Genomic DNA, 22,316 nt, shown 5'->3' with positions numbered 1-22,316 from the left:
ATAGGCAGCAGATGGTGCCATGGCATGCCTCAAGTTATGCTCACGCCAGCCCTGCCTCTTAAGGGGAAGACTGACAAGTCGGGTGTGCTTCTGGCATTGGACACTGTTCCTTCTCACCCAGATTTGTAATTAGGATGAATCAAACTTAGTACTGGGTTTCTTTTTATCTGGTTATAGAATCCTGCATGGAGCTGGGGGTCAAACAGGTCTAGAAGACTTCCGGATTGGCTTCTCAGGTAGAGAGGCCTATGACTCATGCAGCCCATAAAAAAAGGAGAACCAGTCTTAACAGTCTTTAGTTACACAACATCCAGTGGCTTCTGGGCCTACTAGCACTCCTCAACATCCTGGCATGCAGCACGGTTTGGCTGAAGGCAACTGGGACACAAGTTTAATTGCAGGTAATAAAGCCAACAGGTCTAGAGCAGACTCGTTCATATAGAAGCTGGGTTTAGGGTGGAGCAGCTGTAGGTTTACATGTCAGTATCCAGGCGCAGATGGCGTGCTTAGGAGGGTCAGGCCGGTAGAACTCAGCTGCAAGCTCTACTTCACTGTGACTCCACAGATTTCACTGAAAAGGGATTCTGTCCTGTTATTTAATATGACAATGGCTTTCTGTGGTGGCACATATCATCTCTCATCCAAAATGCTCTGTTGAATTCCTAGAGCAGAGGCCTAGGACACAGATGCTTAATCAAAGTCTGGAGGCTGCAGAAAGCCACAACGACATCACATGCCTCATCCCCAGGGGGTCAAGTGAGGAGGAGACATCTCCTAACAGACACTCCAAACTCATCCAAGAAAAAAAGGCGATGGGGAAGGAAGAGAATCATACTGGAAGGGTGTCGGTCAGACGCATCAGTGAAATGGACAGATGATTAGCCATTTAATTAGGAAAACATTTATACCTTTGTAATTCCCAAAACTCCAATATTAGGACTGGAGGAGGTCGAGCCATTCCCAGTACCAAATATGCCATCGAGAACACAGGAAAGACCCTCCACGAAAATACCCCTAAGAGAAAAAAAATGGGAGAAAGAGAAGTAGTCATTCAGGGGGAAGCACTGAAAGCAGCTCTCAGAGCGATGCCCCTTGTGGGGGGTGGGGCTGCTAGTCAGTAAGCGAAGAATCTCAGGCCCCTTCTCTGACCAGCTGAGGACAAGTCCCCGTGTGCTCAGCAACTCCAAGAGGGCTAGCTCCACACTGCCCATTAGACACAAGTACCCTAAAATAATTTCAAATAAAATTAAAAAAACAACTAAATCTAAAAGAAGTATTAGCTTTGAAGTAAAACACATTAATTCTTCGCTATTAAGATATTTTTATTAGGAAGAAATGCTTTATAAGCTTGTAACTACTGAATCTTTTTTTTTTTTTTAATTTAAAACAAATAGTCTTATCTTGTGTAATGACTGTGGAAAGCCTTACAGAATCCACGTACACGGCATGCTAAGTCATGTTGCCTCATGTTGGAGGGGCAGCAGCAGTGGAGGAGTGACCTGTGCTCCTTTCTCCGTGTCTTCCTCAGGATCAATTCCCTAATGACATCCAGAAGCTGAGTGCGTGCAAACCCCACAGCTTTCCACCTCTCCCTGGTCTTGTCTAGTTCTGTGGATCATGACTGTGAATAGACTGCCCTGAAGGGCAACTGAAATCCACTTACAGACACACCTACAGTGGTTTCGGTTACTGTCTAATGCAAAAAATAAATAAATAAATAAATCTTGCCAGCTGTCTGACAATGGCAGCCAGGACTGAATGGGAGAAAAACAAAATTTCTTCAACTCAGAAATAATCCTGTAAACCATAAAGATATTGTCTCACTACAATCAATCTACAATTGAGTTCTTGGGGTGGGAAATGGGGGGGAGGGTGGGGAGGTACATTTAGGAAGACAAGACAACAGAAAATTAAAGTAGTAGACACATATCAAAACCAGGCAAAGAATAAAGGCACCGTGTGGAACGTTTTGCTGAGCTTCATGTGTAAGACGGCTTTGCACTAACAAGAGATGCATCCACCTTTCTGCTCAGTTGGAGGGACTGAGAGGAAGGAAAGGCAGGATGCTGCTCTGTGCCACAGATGAGACAACCAGGACACCAAGGAGTGAGTTGGCCAATTATGATTTGGCTGCTGTCATCAAGGCTCTCAGTGGGTCTTTGTGGGACATACCTGTTTATTGCATGGACAGGAGGTGGTGGGGCACAGGAGAGCCTGGCACAGGCGTAGTAGTCACCAATGGACTCGATGATGCTGGCTACGACGGCACTGAGCATGCCGATGACACCGGCTGCAGAGACGGTGGGCATCCCCCACTGAACTGAGGAAGGAAGACAACCATGAAAGATGTGTTCACTAACCTCAAGGGACAGGTAAAGGTGGCAAGGACCGCAGGGAACTCAGCAAGCTCTCTACCGGATTCGGAAGCTCCTGGGAGCTGTTTGCTTTTCATTCTTAATTAGCACATTAGATGTCTGGGAAGGTTACTGAGTTGGGGCCTTGGCGAGGGTTGACCTCACCTTCATTTCAGAGAGCAGTTGCACCAGGTGTGGTGGTGCATGCCTTTAATACCAGCACTCGGGAGGCAGAGGCAGGCGGCTCTCTGAGTTCAAGGCCAGCCTGGTTTACAAAGAGTGTTTCAGGACAGCCAAGGCTGTTACACAGAGAAACTGTGTCTCAAAAACAAACAAACAAACAAACAAACAAAACAAAAAAGAAGAAGAAAGCAATTGCTTGGCTGGAAGAGGTGGGTGATTCTCTTCCTCAAAGTCACCACTCCTAGCGGCCACTGAAGTATAGCTTAACACTGCCTGCTACAGTAGAACAGAAACTTGTTTTGCTTTGTTGTTGTTGTTTGCTTGTTTGTTTGTTTGTTTGTTTTGGAAAGTGTGTCTAGATAGCCTGGTTTGTTTGTTTGTTTGTTTGTTTGTTTTGGAAAGTGTGTCTAGATAGCCTGGTATATACTGTACAGGCAAGTCTCCTGCCTCACCTTCCCCAGAATGCAGGGATTACAGGGCTGGGATTACATTTCTGGCTTGGAATAGACATTTGTCCCAGAGATTCATAACACGGCTGTAGAAACCATGGTACAAAATAGTGGCATCAAGTGAGAAGCCACAGCTGCTCTTGTCTAGCAGTCAAATACAGCATAATCCAACCCTGTCTGTTTGCTGTCAGAGTAAACTATCAACAATGCTAGGAAAGGTTAACTTTTATTTTAGAAAACAAACAAAAGCTTCTATTGTAATTTCATTTGAGTATCTGTATTTGCTTAAATCTTATTAAGCATTTCCTTTTTTAAAAAAGTGTATCTATATCTATCTTTATTACCAGTACACATGGACTCCGTTACAAAGTCACTTGCCCTTCTTCCTTGAACCATTAGGATTAATAACCCAGACGCCACTGTGGTAAAATTGGAAACACAGGTTCTGGGGCAGGAAGCAACCTCATGGCTCTGAGCACTCTGAGACGACCAGGGACAGTGTGATGGCTCAAGTTCAAATGAAGACAGGGTTTAGGAAGAGAGAGATGGCATTCAAAGTAAGAACACAGCTAGAACCAGAGGGCCGAAGTGGCCCTGCCTAGGAGCCACGCTGGTGGCCTGCACTTAATCTGAGGGTTAGTTCGAGGACCTTCTTTGGAGAGTTTTAAAATAAGCTTTCTGCTGTTACAGTGTCCAGAGGGAAGATTCCTATTATATCCTGCCATTTCCAGTTGAACATTCCTAACTGAAAAATATGAAATGTTCCAAAGTCTGGTATTTTTTGGAACTAACATGACATCACTAGTCCAAACCTAACTTTCTGTGATAGATTACATGGGGCAGGAGAGACGGCTCAGGTTAAGAGCACTGGGTTTGATTCCAAGCACCCACATGGCAGCTCACAGCCATTTATAACTCCATTTCCAGAAGGTACAATATCTTCTGGCCCAGGAAGGAAAATAATGCACAGATATACTTGCAGAAAAACACTCATATACATTAAAAATTAAATAAATGCAGTTGTGTGTCAGGTCGGCTTACACCCACCCTCATCGTACTGGGTACAGTATGTACACACCCAATCCAAAACACCTGAGTTTTAAGACACCCAGGGTCCCAATTATTTTGGGACCAGGAAATACTTAACCTGTACCATTTTCATGAAGTATGTTTTAAATTTTTCTCAGTCTCTATATTACTATTATTATTTTATTTTCTCTTTTACCTGAAGTCTTAAAGTTTGATTTCTAAATATCTTTTATATCAGCATTTAAATTTGAAATATTTTCAGGTTTCTAAAGATTTATTTTATTTTCTTAAAGATTTATTTATTTATTTATTTATTTATTATGTGCACAGTGTTCTGCCTGCATGTGTGCTTAGACACCAGAAGAGGGTATCAGATCTCATTATAGATGGTTGTGAGCCACCATATGGTTGCTAGGAATTGAACTCAGGCCCTCTGGAAGAGTAGCCAGTGCTCTTAACCTCTGAGCCATTTCTCCAGCCCTAACGATTTATTTTTATTTTATGTATGCCAGTGTTTTACCTGCAGGTATGATTAGACACCATGCATGTGAGGTGCCCACAAGCTCCCAGAAGAAGGCACCAGATCCATTGCAACTGCAGTTACAGATGGTTTGTGAAACACCAAGTGGGTACTGGGAAAAGAAACCAAGGCCTCTGGAAGAGCTCTTAACCACTGAGCCATCTCTCCAGCTCCTTCTTAAACTTTTAATCCATTTGTCTGTTTTCATTCTGTACGTAAACACACACACACACACACACACACACACCTTTTTTTTTCTTTTTTACTTCTGCCTTAAAGTCATTACCGTATCTTTTCTTCTAACTAGAACTTTCAGTTTGCTAATTAATTTTGAGTTTGTTTGTGGTCTCAAATTCATAATCTTTTGCCTCGGCCTCCCAGTGCTGGTATTCTATAGCGACATGCTGTGCCTGGCTTAAGTATAACTTTTTCAGTGTGTTACAACAGATTTTCAAACTTGGCATTGCTGACATCTTGGACAGAGAGTCTGCATATTAACAGACCTCTGCTATATTATCTAGCTATCTGAATATTATCTAGAAAATCCTTCCCATATTGAAGGCGGGGAGCATGGCTGCCAATATTTGAAAACTTCCTCTCTAGATTGATCCAAATTGCTGGCAAGTGCACAGGACTGGAGGTGGCTTTCCACTCAGAGGAACCAAGTGAGAGTTCACTAGCTCTTGGCAGCTGAAGGCTTGTCCTGAGAGAACGCTAGGAGCTCAGTCACTCTCGTGATGATGCCACGCAGCCTGTCTTTGAGTGATAACTTGTGCATGGGCCTGTGACGGCCTCACAGGAACAGCTAGCTGCCTGCAGTCTCACTGGCTGTCGCCTGGGAAGCCATACACATGGGCAGATCATATGGCTGTGCTGAGACTCCTTCTCTGCTCTCCTCCCATGATGCCTTATAAAGTGACCTTCAGTCTCACTTTATCTTGGATTATAGGTGTGTTTATGAACTGAGCACATTTTTCTAGAAACGGGATAGGTATATATAAGTACACACTGAGACGCCATGTGATGAGAATGTTATTTTAGAAGGCTAAGCCTGTTAAAGCTTTTGTAAAGGAAAGAGAATAAAGGGAGAGCTGCCAACATCATCACCGCTCAGCATGCTTGGAGAAGACATGCTTGACTCAAACCTAATATTCTTGGCTTTTCTTACTTTTTAGGTTTTTCATCGTAAAATAAGAAAATAAGACAGCTCAGTGGGGTAACTGGATCAATCTGGTTAAGCTCATGATCCAACTCTATGAGAACCCCAGGACGTCGAAAGAGCGTTACCACCACTGTCATGTGAGTGAGTGTGTTTCAGGCTGGGATCTGGAGACGCTGCATGTGACTCAGGTGGTCTCCAGGTGGAGATCCACACTCTGCCCCCGAGTTACCCAACAAGGAAGGCTAAGCTCCATCTTCCGGCTGCCTGCAAGTATCAGTTTACCTCTGCAGCTGTGACCAAAGGAAACCAGTTACATAACCTCTGCTAGGCAGGGGCAGCCTGTAGCTAATCTCCAGCTCTTTCTCAGCAGTGGCCCTTAAATCCTTGCCATGACAGCTCACATTCTGGCCAGAGCACCTGCCCAGGACTTCAGGGCCTAATAGGGCTCAGGAGGCCAAGTAGTTAACCTGAGAGGGGAATTAGTCAGGAACCGTGTGGATGAACTGACCTCTGGGGACAAGAGCTTCGATTTCCACAGTCTAATTCCCTATCAAGCAAAGTGGCCATTACAGTGCTCAGGCTCCAGGGCTCAGAAGTCTCAGGGGTAAGGCGCTTGTCATGCAAATCATGAAGACATGGCCAAAACCCCCAGAGCCCACAGAGCAGTGCAAATCTGTTAACACCAGTGCTTCTGTAGAACGCCTGCAGCTCACAGCACAGCCAGCCTGGGGGCCAGCAACAAAAGACCCTATTTCTAACAGGGGGAAGGTGAGAGCCACGTGTGAGATTGTCTTCTGACCTGCAACCTGTGCCTTCACTCACACACATACACATAAACGATTAGGGAAAAAAAAAATCCAAAAAGGCTTTTCATAATGTAGAACCTTCTGCCTACTTCCAACCCCTCTCAGTTGGGCCCTCCCGGTACTTACATGGGTATGGAACCTTAAACCATGGGGCTACCAGAAGCACACCCTTCCTGGCATCTGTGCGTGCATAGTAGCCATAGTCGGTGCTGTTGGAGGGGAAGACATCAGTCACCGTGAAGATGAAGCACAGCAGCCAGGACACAAGGATAGCCAGGATTATCTGGAATGGTCAAGGGCAGAATCTTGGTTGGGTCATACATCCCTTCCTACTGTGTAACCATCACCCCAAGCCCACCATCATCAGCACCATGTACAACTGCTACAGTGGAACTGCACTAAGAGGTTTATGCAGGTAAATTCACTTCAAAGTTTAGCTAGTAAAAGAAGAATGGGTAAAAAAATAATAAAAAATAATAAAAATAATAGTAAAAAAATAAAAAAGAAGAATGGGTAATATGCCTGCAGAGACCACACGGAGTGACATCTCAAAGCCACTGACAAGAGTCCTTCTGTGGCACTGCAGAGTAATTAGACCTAATCTTGGAACTGCAACCTTACAGGCATCTAGTCTTTAAGGCTGTGCTGCCTGGGTAGTATGTCCCCCAGCGTCACCATCACAGGGATGTAGGAGGGGACCCCCATAGCCGTCCTTTAGCCGACATCTAACATGTGAACAAGGCATGTTGTGGTAGGGTTGAGGGTGGGGTGGTCAGCTACTCACGGGAAACATTTTGAAAAGTTGTAACTTGTATGCAGTCCATCCTTTCTTGGATTTGTAAATTGGGAGAGGAAATTTAACATTTCTGGCATATTGTGAGAAGAGTAACACTAGGAAAATTGTCCTGAGAAGAGAAATTCACAAAATTAAAGGCTGTTACAGCTGAAGTTTTAATTGATCACACCTGTTCCGTCCACTCACCTACATTTACACGAGCCCTTCTCACTACAATTTGGAAATGCTAGGCAGCTGGCCTAGCCTTTCTTGATACTGACTACAGTAAGAAAACCCAAAGGATGGGAAAGCTTACTATGTGGAAGGAAAATAATGCCAGGTAGAACAATACCATTTACAACTAGAGTCAGCTCAAAGCAACCCAGACTATTGTGCATACCAACAGGAGGAAGTGTGCACACACACCAAAGGGGGTAAAGGACATGATACAAATGCCACCAGGGATCAGTTCGACATTTTGAAATGAGTGGGGACTATTTTTTCCCCACTTTCCTTTATTTTCTGATTTATTCATATTGAGTTAGATGAAAACAGTATTCAAAAAAAGTGCACAGGCCAGGCAGTGGTAATGAGGCACACCTTTAATCCCAATATTTGGGAGGCAGAGGAAGGCGAATCTCTGTGAGTCTGAGGCCAGCCTGGTCTACAGACTGAGTTCCAGGACAGCTGGGACTCTTACATAGAGAAAACCAATCTTGAAAGACCAAAAATAACGTTTTAGAAAGAAAGAAAGAAAGAAAGAAAGAAAGAAAGAAAGAAAGAAAGAAAGGAAAAGAAAGTGCACAGCTTCTCATGGGGCAGCTTGTGAGCATGCTCTTTCCACAGGCACTAAAGCCAGCCATGCAGGGTCTCGTGGGTAGACCGACTTAACCTGTAGCCTAAGGTTTAACTACGTCTCCTTCTACACCTGTCCTAGGAGCAAGACTGTCTGGGTTGACTAGAGAGCTTCCAGCAGCAGGACTCTGACACCGGGAGTGGGTGTGGCCAGGGGGAGGCCACTTCTCATCCTCCCAGGTGGATTGTATCACGAAGACAATAAGGAACAAGAGGAATGTGCCTAGTCACCTAACAAGGTGTCTGGTCCTCTATCTGGAATGACTTTTTTCACTTGCCACCTAAGGTAAAGCTGACAGAAGAGTGTGTCCTCAAAGCTAAGCTTAATTATTCCAATTGCTGAGCTAGAATTACTAGCTAAGAGTTACTAATTCACTTCCTTGTTGCACTCCTAATGAGGTACAGTGCAAAGCTTGGCTGAGCATAGGCTGCCTGCAGGGGCGCTCGGATGAACTGGTAACCCATCAAAGTCTGACAGCCTAGATCAAGGTTGAAAGGGCTCACGGGGCCCGTCACCTCAGTTCCTCTGGGACAGAGAAGTTTATTAAAAAAAAAAAAAGTATTAGAAACTACTTATTTATTCAAGATGAACACTCACTACAGCCATAGCACCCTGAAGGTGCCGATCTCATGTGGGCTGCGTGTGGATGTGTACAGCCACACCACCCTGAACATGTAGATCTAGCGTGGTTTGCGTGTGGGAAATGGGGGAGGGGCGTAGCATAACAAACTGGGAGAGTGGCTGTGCCACTTACTAAAAGGAGAAAGGCAAGAAGAGGGAATGGTTTGGGGTGTGTCCCATCTAAGAGCCGACATCCTGTGGAGCAGCACGTGAGGAGGGATATGGGAGAATTAGCCAGAGTTTATAGGGTGGTTACAAGCTCATGCGGATGCCTCTCACCTAGAAGATGCCTATGGATGCTTTGGGGCTCCTAAAAGAATTTGCCAGGGGAAAGCATGGGGCACTAGGAGTCCATTCTCGCCATTTATATTTTGGAAGAATTTCATTGTTTTTGTTCTAAATCTCTCTGGTCTACAGTCAGCCCTCCACGTGTGCACACACTCTGCTCCTCTCAGCCTTGCAGAAGTAGGTCTGCAGGGTTCTTCGTTCCGACAGACAGCTTTGAGTATTCTATTTTTTTTCTCTGCTTTCATTAATGCACCCCCACTTTGGTCACATGATTTGCAAGAGAGGAGGCTCCACTACTTTTCACTTGGCATGCACATAAAGCTTATGAATTCTCCAGGACAACTCTGAGCACTTCCTGGTTAGTAATGGCACTACTGTCACCTGCTAAGTCATCAGCAACTGCTCTAATTTCTTTGATAACTAGGAGTTATTTATATAAATTTTTATGTTCTTAAAGCTTCAATGTGTTTTCCCCCTAATATTTTTGTTATTAGTCTTAATTTTAATGTTTTTTGTTTGTTTTTTGTTTTTCAAGACAGGGTTTCTCTATGTAGCCTTGGCTGTCCTGGACTTGCTTTGTAGACCAGGCTGGCCTCAAACTCACAGTGATCCTCCTGCTTCTGCCTCTCAAGTGCTGGGGCTAAAGGTGTGTGCCACCACGCCTGGTGATTTTTTTTTAAATATTTTATTTAAGTTTTAATTTATGTGCCTTGGTGCAGGGGTTTCAGCTCTTGGAATTACAGACAGTTGTGAGCTGCCATGTGGGTGCTAGGAATTGAACCCAGGTCCTTTGGAAGAGCAGGCAGTGCTCTTAACCACTGAGCCATCTCTCCAGCCCTTTTGGTTTTGCTTGTTTGTTTGTTTGTTTTTGTTTTGAGACAGGGTCTCTCTGTGTAGCCTTGGCTGTCCTGGACTCACTTTGTAGACCAGGCTGGCCTCAAACTCACAGCGATCTGCCTTCCTCTGCCCAAGTGCTGGGATTAAAGGTGTGTGCCCCCACCGTCTGACTCGTCCGGCGAATTTTAATGTTTTTATAAACACAATGTCACCTTTCTAGTCCTTACTGTTTTTCACTGAGTTAAAATCCCTTAACAGCATCTACACACACATGCGTGTATGGAAAGTGTTTTGACTGACCTTTGGTGAGGTGAGAAAATAATTAAAATTCATGGATATTTTCATGTACCTTGTACAGCACAGAGGCAGGAATGAGTATAAGCCAAGTTCTACCTAGACTACGTGAACTTTGAAAATCATCTTGGCCACTGACGAGCTGTGTGACTCTGGCAAGTCACACTGCCTCCCTGTGCTTGTTTCTTCAGTTGTTAGATGCGCAGAACACTTGCCTCAACCTTCTGAGCATTAAACAAAGCAGAGGCACAATAAAATAAACAAATTAAAAAAAAAACCAAATAAATGTTGTCTGTTACTATATATGGAATATTTCCCAAAACAAAACAAAAAAATGAAAATATTGTTTGCTTTAATTTTTTTTTTGCTTTAAAATTTTTATTACTTGGTAAACTTACAGACCTTTGGAAGCATTTGCCTATGATAAAATCCTTACATCTGTTCTACATATGTAAAAAAAGAATGTGAATTCTCAGTCTTATAAATTTGTTATAAGTCCCATCTGTCTTCATTAATATACAATATTGATTTACATCTTCAATGCACTTGTTCCACACAGAAAGAAGGACCAACACTGGCCAGGCAGGCAAGTGAGAAACTGTGGCCTCACCATGTGAACACCCTGTTGAGATCAGGTAAGAGGCCAAAGGTCCCTCCACAACATCTCTCCACTGCCAGCCTCATCTAAACAATGTAGCTTCCCGGCACTGCTCCCTGGCACGAAGCTCGGCATGACCATGGACCACCATGAGCAAATCCGACAGCTGCCCTCCCTCCTTCACAATCATGGCTGTCTGCCTACGAATAGTCTGGCTGCCACCACGCCTCAAGCGTGATCTACAATAATCACTTTACTGGCCCTCAAATGAATACAATTTAAAGTGTTAGACCATTCTTATCTCCGCAGAAATTAGTGTGCCTGTTCCCAGCATCCCACAGGGCTGTCCCACCCCTGAGTTGTCTCAGAACACTTACAGCATGGCGATGCCCCAGTGCTTCCCTGCTCTCTCTCCTGCTGCTTGGAATCCAGAGAGGCCAATGAGGGCCACAGTGGGTGTGATGGTCAGGGGTCCAATATACCTCAGCAGAGCCCCAGGCAGGCCAAGGAAGCCGATGACCACTTCTATCAGTGAGGACATGATGATAGCCCCCTGGATCTGAAACAGGAAAGGGCAGAGCTTGAGAGCCATGTCAAACACTCAGAGTTTTACTTGCAAGGCAACAAGTCATGTCATGGAACAGCATGCCAGCTGGGACAGTCCCCAGGGCCTATAAAGAAGGTTTCTGGGGAGGTGACTGAGGACTGGCTAACTAATATGCCATCACTACTGTAAGGTTAACTGTAGAAATGGGTCCTGAAGACAAATCTGCCTGCCTCCTCCTCTGCAAGGCGAGATGGACAGATCTGTCAGCTCTCGGACGAGCACATTTTCAATCCAGCCCTGCAGGACATTTCATTACAGTCATCCTTAAAAGCCCCCAGAAGACATTCAAAAGACAAAGTTGCTGACAAAAATTCTACAAGAATGTCTTCATCACATAAAATGACATTTGTATTAAGTCTAAAGAATTCGTGGTGACATTATGAATATATACGTAGTCATCAGCTGGTTTTCTGTACCAGGGGACAGCTTCTATCAGCTCTGCTCAAATGTACTTTCGCCCAAAAAATTATATTTAGTTCTTTCAACAAGCAGGTATGTGTAACTCTTAACTTGGTTGTACTGAGATGCCCCTGTTACTAAAGCTCACCTCTGGGTGTATCTATCATGGCACTGCCAGGAAAATCAAATACTCAATGGATGGCCCATAATATGAGGACATTATTAAGAGAGGGGACCAAAATGGAGGAAGTGGACTCTGAGATGTGTCCTTGGAAACTATCCTGCCTGGTCCCATCTTGTACCCCGTGCCCTCTTCCTGGCTGCCATGAGCTGAACAACTGCTCCATGACCTCCCAACCAAGTCAGACAGAAAAGCCTTCCATACTGAGCTTTCTCCATTCAAGCTGTTTTCAGCATTCCAGCACAGCAACAAGACAGATGACAACATGCAGACTCAAAGCAGCCAACCTCAACTGCTGACAGCCAGCTGACAGCGAACAACCCTCAGATGTCACACTGGGGGACACAGACACAAGCCTCAGACATCATATTGGAGGGACACAGGCACAAGTCTCAGCTGTCATACTGGGGGACACGGGCACAAGCCTCAGCTGTCACACTGGAGGACATGGGCACAAGACTCAGCCATCATATTGGAGGACATGGGCACAAGCCTCATCCATCACACTGAGGGACACGGGTACAAGTTTCAGATGTCACACTGAGGGACATGGGCACAAGCCTCAGATGTCACACTGGAGGACATGAGCACAAGTCTCAGCTGTCACACTGGAGGACACGGGCACAAGACTCAGCTGTCATACTGGGGGACACGGGCACAAGCCTCAGCTGTCACACTGGGGGACACGGGCACAAGCCTCAGACATCATATTGGAGGGACACGGGCAAAAGCCTCAGCTGTCACACTGGGGGACACAGGCACAAGCCTCAGCTGTCACACTGGGGGACACGGGCACAAGCCTCAGACATCACACTGGGGGACATGGGCACAAGCCTCAGACATCACACTGGGGGACACGGGCACAAGCCTCAGCTGTCACCCTGGGGGAGACGAGCAAGCATGAAGCTTGACACACAAGAGAAATAAGCAACTCCAGTAGTTAAAAATAAAAGGGACTCAGGAAAAGGAGCTGCAGTTTCGTGGACACAAATCGACAGCAGAGATGCACAAGAAGTCACGGGTGGCCACTGCTCAACCTTTACCTCTTGGATCCGGGGGTGCCAGATGTGCTCCAACTGCTCTGCCGTTCCATTGGCAACTGTGATCTCTTGAAAACAAAAGGGAAAGAGTTTTTCTTGGAGTGAAACTAATGTTTATTAGCACAAAATTATTATAACCATTAATAATTTCTTATTGTTTTAAGTGTCAATTCCTAAAACTCAGCCTGTGACAGTAGGGCTTATGCTTGGAGACAGACGCCCAATACTAAGTAAGCAAACGTACTCGTTGACAGAGCTTCTCAGTGTGGAAGGCTGACTGAGGTGGTGCCTACCAGCCAGGGCCAGCCTCACAGAAACCACTCTTTGCAAGCAGCTACCTGGAATGCCCAACAACGAGGCTGCTTGGCTGAGGTTTTTAAAACCTAGATACGGCAGGGCCTTTTCCAGTTCCTAAGTCAAAATCAATGGTCACAAAGTAACGCCTAGGAGCAGGGAAGGCGAGGAAATCAGGAAAGCTTGGCTCCTAGAATCTCAGACTGTTAACTATTCTGAGTACAACGGGTCTGATTTCCTCATCTCCTTGAGTGTATGAGGTTCCGTGAGGATCTTTGTAATCACTAAGGAAGGGGAATGAGAGTCACTTGCAGACAACCACAGTAGCCAGATCCTTAAAAAGCAAAGATGTTGCAGAGAAGGGATGCTAAGGCAGCGAGAGAGTGATTATGGTAGGCCATAAAATCCACTGGAAGAGAGAGGCAGGAAAATAGCACAAATATTTTTCCATCCCATCCCCTTGTTTATCAGTTTCATTGGCAAACAGAAACTAGGTCATTTCTGGCCCTTGCTTGCCCTAGGACTAGGGATGAAGAGGAGATGTAAAGAGAGAAACAGGCACGGTCCAGACTGGAGTGGTCTAAGCTGCTTACGGGCCAGTACAGTCTATGCTCAATACAGGAAGTAACACTGTTATTGGCAGGGTGTGCAGGCCCCCTTTCCACCTGCGTAAAGGACCCCAATGACATATGTGGAAATAACTGCAATTACCTGTGGTGTTACATTTCCATTTATCTAAAGACAGGATGGCTCGAGCAGGGGCCAAAAATGCAAAAGCACTGGCCTGAAACAGGGGTAACCTAAAAGAAACGAGACCAAAACCATGATCACAGCATCGGGAACTACCGAGGTAGTCCACTATTTGACAGCTTAACAGTCTTTCCATAGACCCGCAGCACATGAGTAAACACAGGCACACCTGAAAAGAATCTATGTAAAAATCTCCTGCGGCTCATAGCTGGGGCCACTAGTTTCTCCAATCCCCCCTCCTCCTGCTGCTCTGGTCTCAGGCAGTTCCAGGGAACCCCTGTGGTCAGTGCTGACACCCCAACACCAGCTCCTACTGCTTCGCCCTCTCCCCGCTGTGGGTTGATTACTGGGGAATCTGAGCTTCCCTCTTTCCTGATGAGCTCATAGGCTCCCAAACAGACATCAGTGTACAGCCCACCTTCTCCACTTCAAAGTCTTATGCATCATTACATTGCATCATTCTGTGAGCTAAAATCTGCCCAAATCATGAGCATATTAAAATTATTAATGATCTATATGTATCCAGAAAGAAAGTTGTAAGTTACAATATGAGAGTATATATAATAAATGTTCTGATTAATAGGTAAAATATTTAAAGTATTCCAACACATTTATTTATTTATTTATTTATTTATTTGTTTGTTTGTTTAGGTTTTCGAGGCAGGGTTTCTCTGTGTAGCCTTGGCTGTCCTGGACTCACTCTGCAGACCAGGCTGGCCTCGAACTCACAGATATCTACCTGCCTTTGCCTCCCGGGTGCCGGGATTAAAGGTGTGCGCCACCAAGCCCGGCTAAAGGGCTCAGAAACCTGGTAAACTCCCCATTACATCTCCTGCTCACATTCTCAAATTGAATACAACTAATCAAATCACAAAGATTTTGTTATTTTGACTAGAAATATAGAGGGTTAGCATAAGAACTTAATCGCTATTTTTCATGGTATTTGAGAGTAAAATATAAATCCTTCTCCTGCTGCCTACAGGACTGTGAGGCCAGACACACATCCTTAGATGCCCCAGCCAGCCTTGGCAGTGCCCTGGCTCAGAAGGTAGGGACCCAAAAACCTCCTGATAAGTTCTGTGCCAGAGATGAAGACCACAAAGAAATAGAAGTAACCTTGGTCAAAGAACAGCTGGCTGCTGGGCAAGCCCAGAACCCTGTATGCCCTTTTTTGACACATGCTGTTGTCAAAAGTGCTCTCCTAGCCGTTTTAACCACGGTGACCTTAGTACGAGCAGGTAGGCCATGGACTGAAAGACGGAGACGGGCCTCACAGTACAACCTTGCTACCAACCACTCACAGAGCAGACCCCCCACTGACCATGTGGTTTATAATTGCCAGGCTAATGGGGCCTGGAGCACAGTGCCACTAAATGTGATGGTCCCCTTTAACGGAAATGTACATCAAAGGGAAAACAGCCACTGACTTATGGAAATCCATCATACAAAACTTTAAGAATATATTATAAGAATAAAAGGATGTCAATATACATTAAGAGTGGATGTCTTCTTGAACAGTCCAAATAACACCTATTTTACCACAGTTTCAGACTTCAAGCAAGGCATCCTAGGGTTGCATAATATGAATATTAAATTGAATATATGTGTATACATATCTATATTCATATTCTTGGGGGGGGGGAGGCTGTCCTTCTGATACAGTCCTGGCTGGTCGGAAATGCACTATGGAAAGCAGGATGGCCTTAAACTCTGAGATCGGGCTGCCTCTCTCCTGAGTGCTGGGGTTCAAGGTGTGTGCCAGACCCAGCTGCTCATCATACCCATCTGCTATTCCTGGGAAGTGACAGAAGTCCAGGCTAACTCTGAGTTCCACTCTTGCATCAAACCTCATTATGAGCCTATCTTGGCACACAAGGTGAGATTTTATTTAAGATAAAAGGCCCTAAGAGTGATGCTACAGAGAGCCTTGCCCAGTGACTGGGACTCCAGGGGCCTGAGCAGGTGACACTAGAATAAAGTCTCCAAGGATGGCTGTAAGAGCTGATCACGCTGGCCTCACGGCCTCACCATTTCAAACCAGAAACACAACGAGGCTCTCAGGAAATGCCACAAAAGCACATGAGCATCCTTAGTTTGGTCGGTAGAGTATCTCAGGGAAAAGACTGAACCTGACACAAGAACATCACGAGGTCAGTCAGCGTTCTGTCTGTGTCCAGAGCATGGCTTCCAATTCTGGTGTCGTGGGACCAATTCAGCATCTTTTAAAAAGTACTTTAATTTTATTATGTGTCTGTGTATATGTATGCCAGAACAGAGCACGAGATCCCCCGGAGCTGGAGTTACAGGTGATTGTGAGCCACCAAACATGGGGACAGGAACTGAACCTGGGTCCTCAAGGCCGGTATATAGAGCTCTGTTCTGCTGAGCCATCTTGCCAGCCCCAAATCTCCATTTGGGGTGTGACTTCAAGGTACTGCTGAGCCTGTCATACCCCCTTAAGCCCCCAAACCCCTGCTAGATCAGCAGTTCTCAACCTGTGGGTCCCAACCCCTTTGTGTGTAAGCTGAATAGCCCTTTTACAGGGGTCACCTAAGACCAAGGGAAATATATTTTTACATTATGATTGATAATAGTAGCATAATTATAGTTATGAAGTAGCAATTAAATACTTTTATGGTTGGGGTCACCAGAGCTTGAGGAACTGTGTTAAAGAGCCACAGTATTAAAAAGGTTGAGAAGCACTGGGTGAAGAGATTGATGATTTGGTCACCTGATGACAAAAGGCTTCAGTGCCAACCTGACACAAGCACAACTAAAAGCAGACACAGTGAAACGCTTCCTGGGTCTGGAGGCGCTTCTGCTGTGTGAAGGGGACAATAACCACAGCTGCCTAGGAAGACTACCCATGTGCATAGCGTGAGGCGCTGTGGAGCTCTGTCACTTGTCATGTAAGCTTGTCGTAGAAACTGAGACGCACTGAGCCCCATGCTGAGGGACTATGAGGAACCCAGGCAAAGAGCAAAGAGGTGCAAAATGGGGACCACAGGATACAACAGATGTGGTGGATCAGACGAGCACAGGCTCCGCCGCCTCCAAGAACACACTTAACCTCAACGGAGGCCCACAGAGGGATGGGGTGAAGATGAAAGGGGCCCAGTGGCACCTGCAGGCAGAAAGTGAAAGGCTCAGGGGATTGACTCTGAAAGGGTAACCTCGAGGGAAATGGGACAGGTGACTGTCACCTGGGAGCTATTCCTGGACTTGAAGAGGCTGTGGCACAGCTCTAGGTGTGGCCCTCTCGTGTTGACTCAGGTGACTAGCTGGCTAGGGCCAGGGCCTGCTAGCCATTTAGCCATTTAGCCTCTAAGGGTAGCTCTGTTCTACACTGGTCTGCTCATCTTGTCCTGAAGGGCCAACTCCCTGACAGGAAGACACAATCTTAGTCCCAGGATCAATAGTAAAAGTTTAAGGAGCTGTTTATAAACATGCTCCGAAAGGCATTTGGTAGATTAGAATTAAGGAGTCACGCTTTCTTCCTAACATATTGGTTTACAATGAGAAACCGAGAAGGACACCATTTAGGTTGAGAATAGAGCAGAGAGGAAATGTGCACACATCTCAGGAAGTCTGCAATCACTATGGAAGGAGAATGAAGTCCACTCCCCCATAACACCATCAGAGATGGTTTTTGACAGTCAAGGCCCTGTGTCCTGCAGAAGCACCACGAAGGCACACATGTGTTTGCTTTGACCGAGTACATCACAGCAGTGTAGTACACGCTTCCTCAGCACATGCAACAACCAAACTGATGCAGAACCTTTCAGGACACTTAAAAAAGAATAATCCTAAAAGACTCGGGTTCCATCACTGAATCAACCAATCACCTTGGTAGATGCCTTAGAAGAAAAGCAAAACAATGTGCCAAAGAAAACTTTTTATAAATTAACAACACCTTGTTGTTATTTGCTTATCAATCAATCAGCTGGTGGGAAACAGATGACATAGAAAATACTTTACCCAAACACTTGAGCAGGCAACAGTTAGCAGTTAGAACCATCTGTATCTCACAAGAAAAATAATAAAACAATAATGTAATCTAGCACTCAGGCAGAAGTAGTTACAATCCAAGCACACCACATGCTAAGCATCCTAGCAAGTAGGCCACTCAGTAACTACTTGCACTGACTCACACTGGAACCCATCAGTCACACTGTCCCACTAGGGGAAGGTGCTTATTTAAGTGGGTGAGTCTCCTCTCAACATAGGGAAGGTCTCCCAGGAATGACAGATCATCTTTGAGGTGACTAGTAAATGTTGTTTTTATTTCCTCAGATGAAGGGATGAGATGAGTCATTCCCAAGCCTTTCTAGCTCTTTCTGAACTCTCACTGGCTGGTTCAACTCAGCTGTTCTGGTGAAAACTCCTCTCCAAGCTGACTGATTCAAACTCTTGGCTTCTGGCTGAATTGTTCAGAATTGACTTCAAACTAATTCGGGGTGGGGGTGGGGGGTTGGGGTGGTGGTAAAAGAGCGTACTGCTCTTAAGTAGCTTCTCTTTCCTCTCTCCTGTTCTGTTCTCTGGAGGGAGTTGGGTGTATCCTATCTCTGACTCATTCTGTCAAATCTTTCTCTCATTCAACACATTGCCCCTCAATTAGAAATCACTTTCAAACATGGCTGCTTCTTTCTATAAACTAACCTTACCTTCATTGTTTGGGATTAAAGAAGTATCCTAAGGGTGTGCCTGTATTCCAGCCAGATCAGTCACAAAGAGCTAGGAGGTCTTTGGATGTGATCCCTTGCCAGAGCAGATGTGTTGCTGCACTGAATTCCTCTACAGTAACTCTTAAGATTGTGTGATATTACCACTAACTTTAAATTCTAGCATGAGGGTTAGATATTATGATTCTCTGGTAACCAATCAATCAATAATTTAATTAACATTTTGAATCACAATCATGCTTTGTAGTCCAGGCTAGCCTCCTGGCTTTCCATCTATGTTTATAACTGGCATCCTTTGTAAAGAAGAGTTTCCCTGTTTGTCTGCTGTGTTTCCATCTTCCCTTTCTCTTTCCTGAACATCTCTGCGGGCACGTGAAGTCTTTTTTATTCAAAGTTTTATAACTTACTACTATGCACGTTTTTAATAATTACACTGCCCACACCTGCCCAGATGACTGCTTAGGTTGGTTCCGTTCCCTTTGAAGGCCCCCCCCCCCCCCCCCCCGGTGTTCTATCGTTCTTTGAACACATATTAACTTTCAGGTGTGAGACGTTCCAGGCTCAACCTGTCCTTCGAGTCCCCACTCTAAGTCAGCCACTTGCTCGCAGAACACTAGTCCATTATATAAAGAATGGTAGTGAGCAGCCACGATCTGGACACTAAGTGGGCTCGCTGTTGCTGAGGTGTCACTGTTTCCAGGCCCTACGTACAGCAACCAAAAGTGAGAGTCCATAGGTGGGAGAGAATCGGGGAGGACAGTACCCCAGTCCAACCAGTGTCTCTGGGACATTTTTACCATACCAGGTCACTCCTTTTCCTTTGGATAATCTCCTTTTCAAACACAAAAGTATCAACCATCCCTGGTTAAGAGTTTGTTAGCATAACATGGAGCCGCAGGACGGTGCGGCATGGCTCCCTATCTATTGACTGCCATGGTGGCTGGTTGACTGGACACATGGGAAAACTCACCTGGCTGCACATCTTACAAAGGTGAATTTTACTGTATGTTAATACAATTAGATGTTAATTATTACTTATTAGTTAATGGCTATTTATTGAGAGAGGATCTCACTGTGTAGCCTTGTCTGGCCTGCAACTCACCATGTAGATCACACTGAATTCAACCTCATAGAGATCTATCTGCCTTAAAGGTATGTACCATGACACCTGGCAAAAGGACTTTTTAAAAAGCATTCTGATCAATTCTTTGGGGCTTCCTTCCTTTGCAACATTTGGTGAGAACCTTCTTCCTTGTACTCTTGTCAGTCACCAGCACAGAGGTGAGGTGTATGGAGGATGAGGAAGAGAATGGACAATCTGTGGCATGGAGAATAAGTATGCCAGGCTAACAGGATCTAACAGTCAAGAAAAGGGGAAAAAAGGAGCGGAGAGCCAGGCAGTGTTGTGGCACAAGGCCTTTAATCCCAGCACTGGAAGCAGAGACAAGTGATCTCTGTGAGTTCGAGGCCAGGTGGTCTACAGAGCTAATTCCAGGACAGCCAGTGCTACACAGAGAAACCCTGCCTTGAAAAATAAAACAACAAAATTTATTAAACCCACATATAGCAAAGAGTCAGGCAGTCTCTTAATCCCTGACACCTTGATAAAGAGTAATCTCAGGTAGCATCATGGCCAACATCCCTGCCACAGTGAACATGCTACTGAGATAGGAGTGCCTCAGGCCTCAGGGGGATCTGGGTCAAATGACTGCAGCTATTTTCTGATGTCTTCTGTCCCCTCCAAGTCAAGGTTCTGTGTGTGTGGCCAGGGTGCACACACACACTCCTGACCCATCAGGAACATTCCATCCCCCCATGCAGAGTCCAGGTAATGATGGCAGCTCACAGCACTGGCAGGGGCAGGCACTACTGCACATGAGCCTCACTAACATGAGGCTTACTCTTATTTTACAGCTGAGGGAATGGTCTTTGAGAAGCTAGGCAGCCTGCCCTAAGCCTCATGGCTGGTAAGGGGCACAAAGGGATCCAGGCCACTAAGTCTGCAGCCCCAATGGGTCTGACTAGAAATGAGGTCTTTCAAGGTCATTTCTCTCTCCAGGTTTGCACTGGCATCTCATTTCACTGTAGTATTTAAAATGCTTTCTTGGTGAAGTGGGCAGTAAACTTTCTATTCGTAGGAAAACTCTACAACCAGCCATTATGTGCTGCTTGGCATGGCAGAATACAAAGGGCCTGATATCACCAACTTGGTAATTTTGGTGAAACATTCACCCAGAATCATCCATGTCTCTGGCCCCATCTTCCAGTTCACAATAAATAAGAGACAGTGTAGCAAAGTAAACAGCACCATGAGGACACAACAGGACAAACTGGGATCATGAGTCAGTGAGACGCCTGGCCTAGATTCTACAGAGAAGATGATATAGGAAGATAAGAGACATCGCAAGCAAAAGCACCATAATGAGCTTAATTGGACCACAGCTTGGAAAGGCTTGGGGAACAGCTATAACACATATTTTAGGGACAACTGGGGAAATTAAATGTGGGCTGCATATTACAGGATATGATAGGGTGATTATTTTCTCGAGTTGCTAAGTGGCACTGTGGTTACTCAGAGACCACTACCCTTAGGACAGTTTAAGGTAGAGCATCATGCTATCTGCAACTTTATTTTCAACTGGGTCACAAAAAAAACCAAAAACAAACACAAGAACTCATCAGGAAGGGAGAAAAGTGGGGCATTTTTCAACATCCCTAGACTAACCACTATGCGCTCCAATAATACGGGTTCAAAGCCTCCAGATGTAAGACCTGGGAAGTGTACTGTCTTTAGTGAGTGAGCAAGTCCCCCACCCTAAACACATGTGTACACACACACCCCAGACACACCCATGGCCACAGAAGCCAATAAAGCAGAAGGCAGGAGATATTCTCCTATGGGTAGTGGCCAATCAGAAACCAGACACTTAAACCAGTGTCAGTGGCTCTCAGCAACAGAATCTGCTATGTGCCCAGGCAGGTTGTGCCTGACCTCAAGGAGCCCCTTTGGTAACCCGTACTTGCACTCTTGTATTATTAAGGATAACAGTGAGTGAGGTTCTTGGAGTAGGCTTGAGGGGCCCTCTAAAAGCAGTGGGGTTCTCTTGCCACATCTGTGAGAAAAATCGGTGAGGCAGAGAGGCACAGGGTTTCCGACAACCTTCCTCCACACTGACTAAGGGTGTCTGTGCAGAAGTGAGGGCCTCCAACTACTGCAGGCTGGCTGGCTCTGGGTTAGAAAGACGCTGAATAACACTAACTCGATGGGAGGGAGATTTTAAAAGGTTTGGTACCAGCTTTCAGAACAAGCTCAGGGATAACTAAAACTGGCAAACAAATAACCAGATCGAGAACTGTTCAGTCTCCATCAAAGGAGCCAAGCAATGAAGATGATGACAGCAAGAACAAGGGAAAAGCCAGTACAGAGAGGGAGAGGGAGGGAGAGGCACTCTGAAAAATCACCTCACCCAACAGACAGATGTTCTAGGGAACAAAACAGCCACTGAAGTCCATCAAGTGAAGCCCCCCTGGAAAAGACGGTGGCCCCCAAAGACAAGAAAGACACTCTCAAGCAGCAAAGCAGGGAAGGAG

The 22,316-nt window shown here is 45.4% G+C and overlaps 1 protein-coding gene across 3 annotated transcripts in view; it reads right to left on the bottom strand.

The window, feature by feature from the left end:
• SLC23A2 (solute carrier family 23 member 2) overlaps window positions 1-22,316 on the bottom strand; it is a 101,962-nt gene that overhangs the window by 15,620 nt on the left and 64,026 nt on the right. For all 3 annotated transcript variants that reach the window (XM_084776865.1, XM_084776867.1, XM_084776866.1), the window contains exons 6-12: window positions 14,005-14,093; window positions 13,003-13,067; window positions 11,150-11,331; window positions 7,288-7,408; window positions 6,630-6,786; window positions 2,173-2,320; window positions 909-1,014 (exon numbers count right to left, since the gene is read on the bottom strand). In XM_084776865.1, the coding sequence (XP_084632991.1) occupies window positions 909-1,014; window positions 2,173-2,320; window positions 6,630-6,786; window positions 7,288-7,408; window positions 11,150-11,331; window positions 13,003-13,067; window positions 14,005-14,093 (868 nt within the window). The remainder of the gene's footprint in view (window positions 1-908; window positions 1,015-2,172; window positions 2,321-6,629; window positions 6,787-7,287; window positions 7,409-11,149; window positions 11,332-13,002; window positions 13,068-14,004; window positions 14,094-22,316) is intronic.

This window comes from Acomys minous, assembly GCF_964271855.1.
Source record: "Acomys minous genome assembly, chromosome: 3".
NCBI classification, from domain to species: Eukaryota; Metazoa; Chordata; class Mammalia; order Rodentia; family Muridae; genus Acomys; species Acomys minous.
This window is presented reverse-complemented; position numbering and strand designations above follow the sequence as displayed.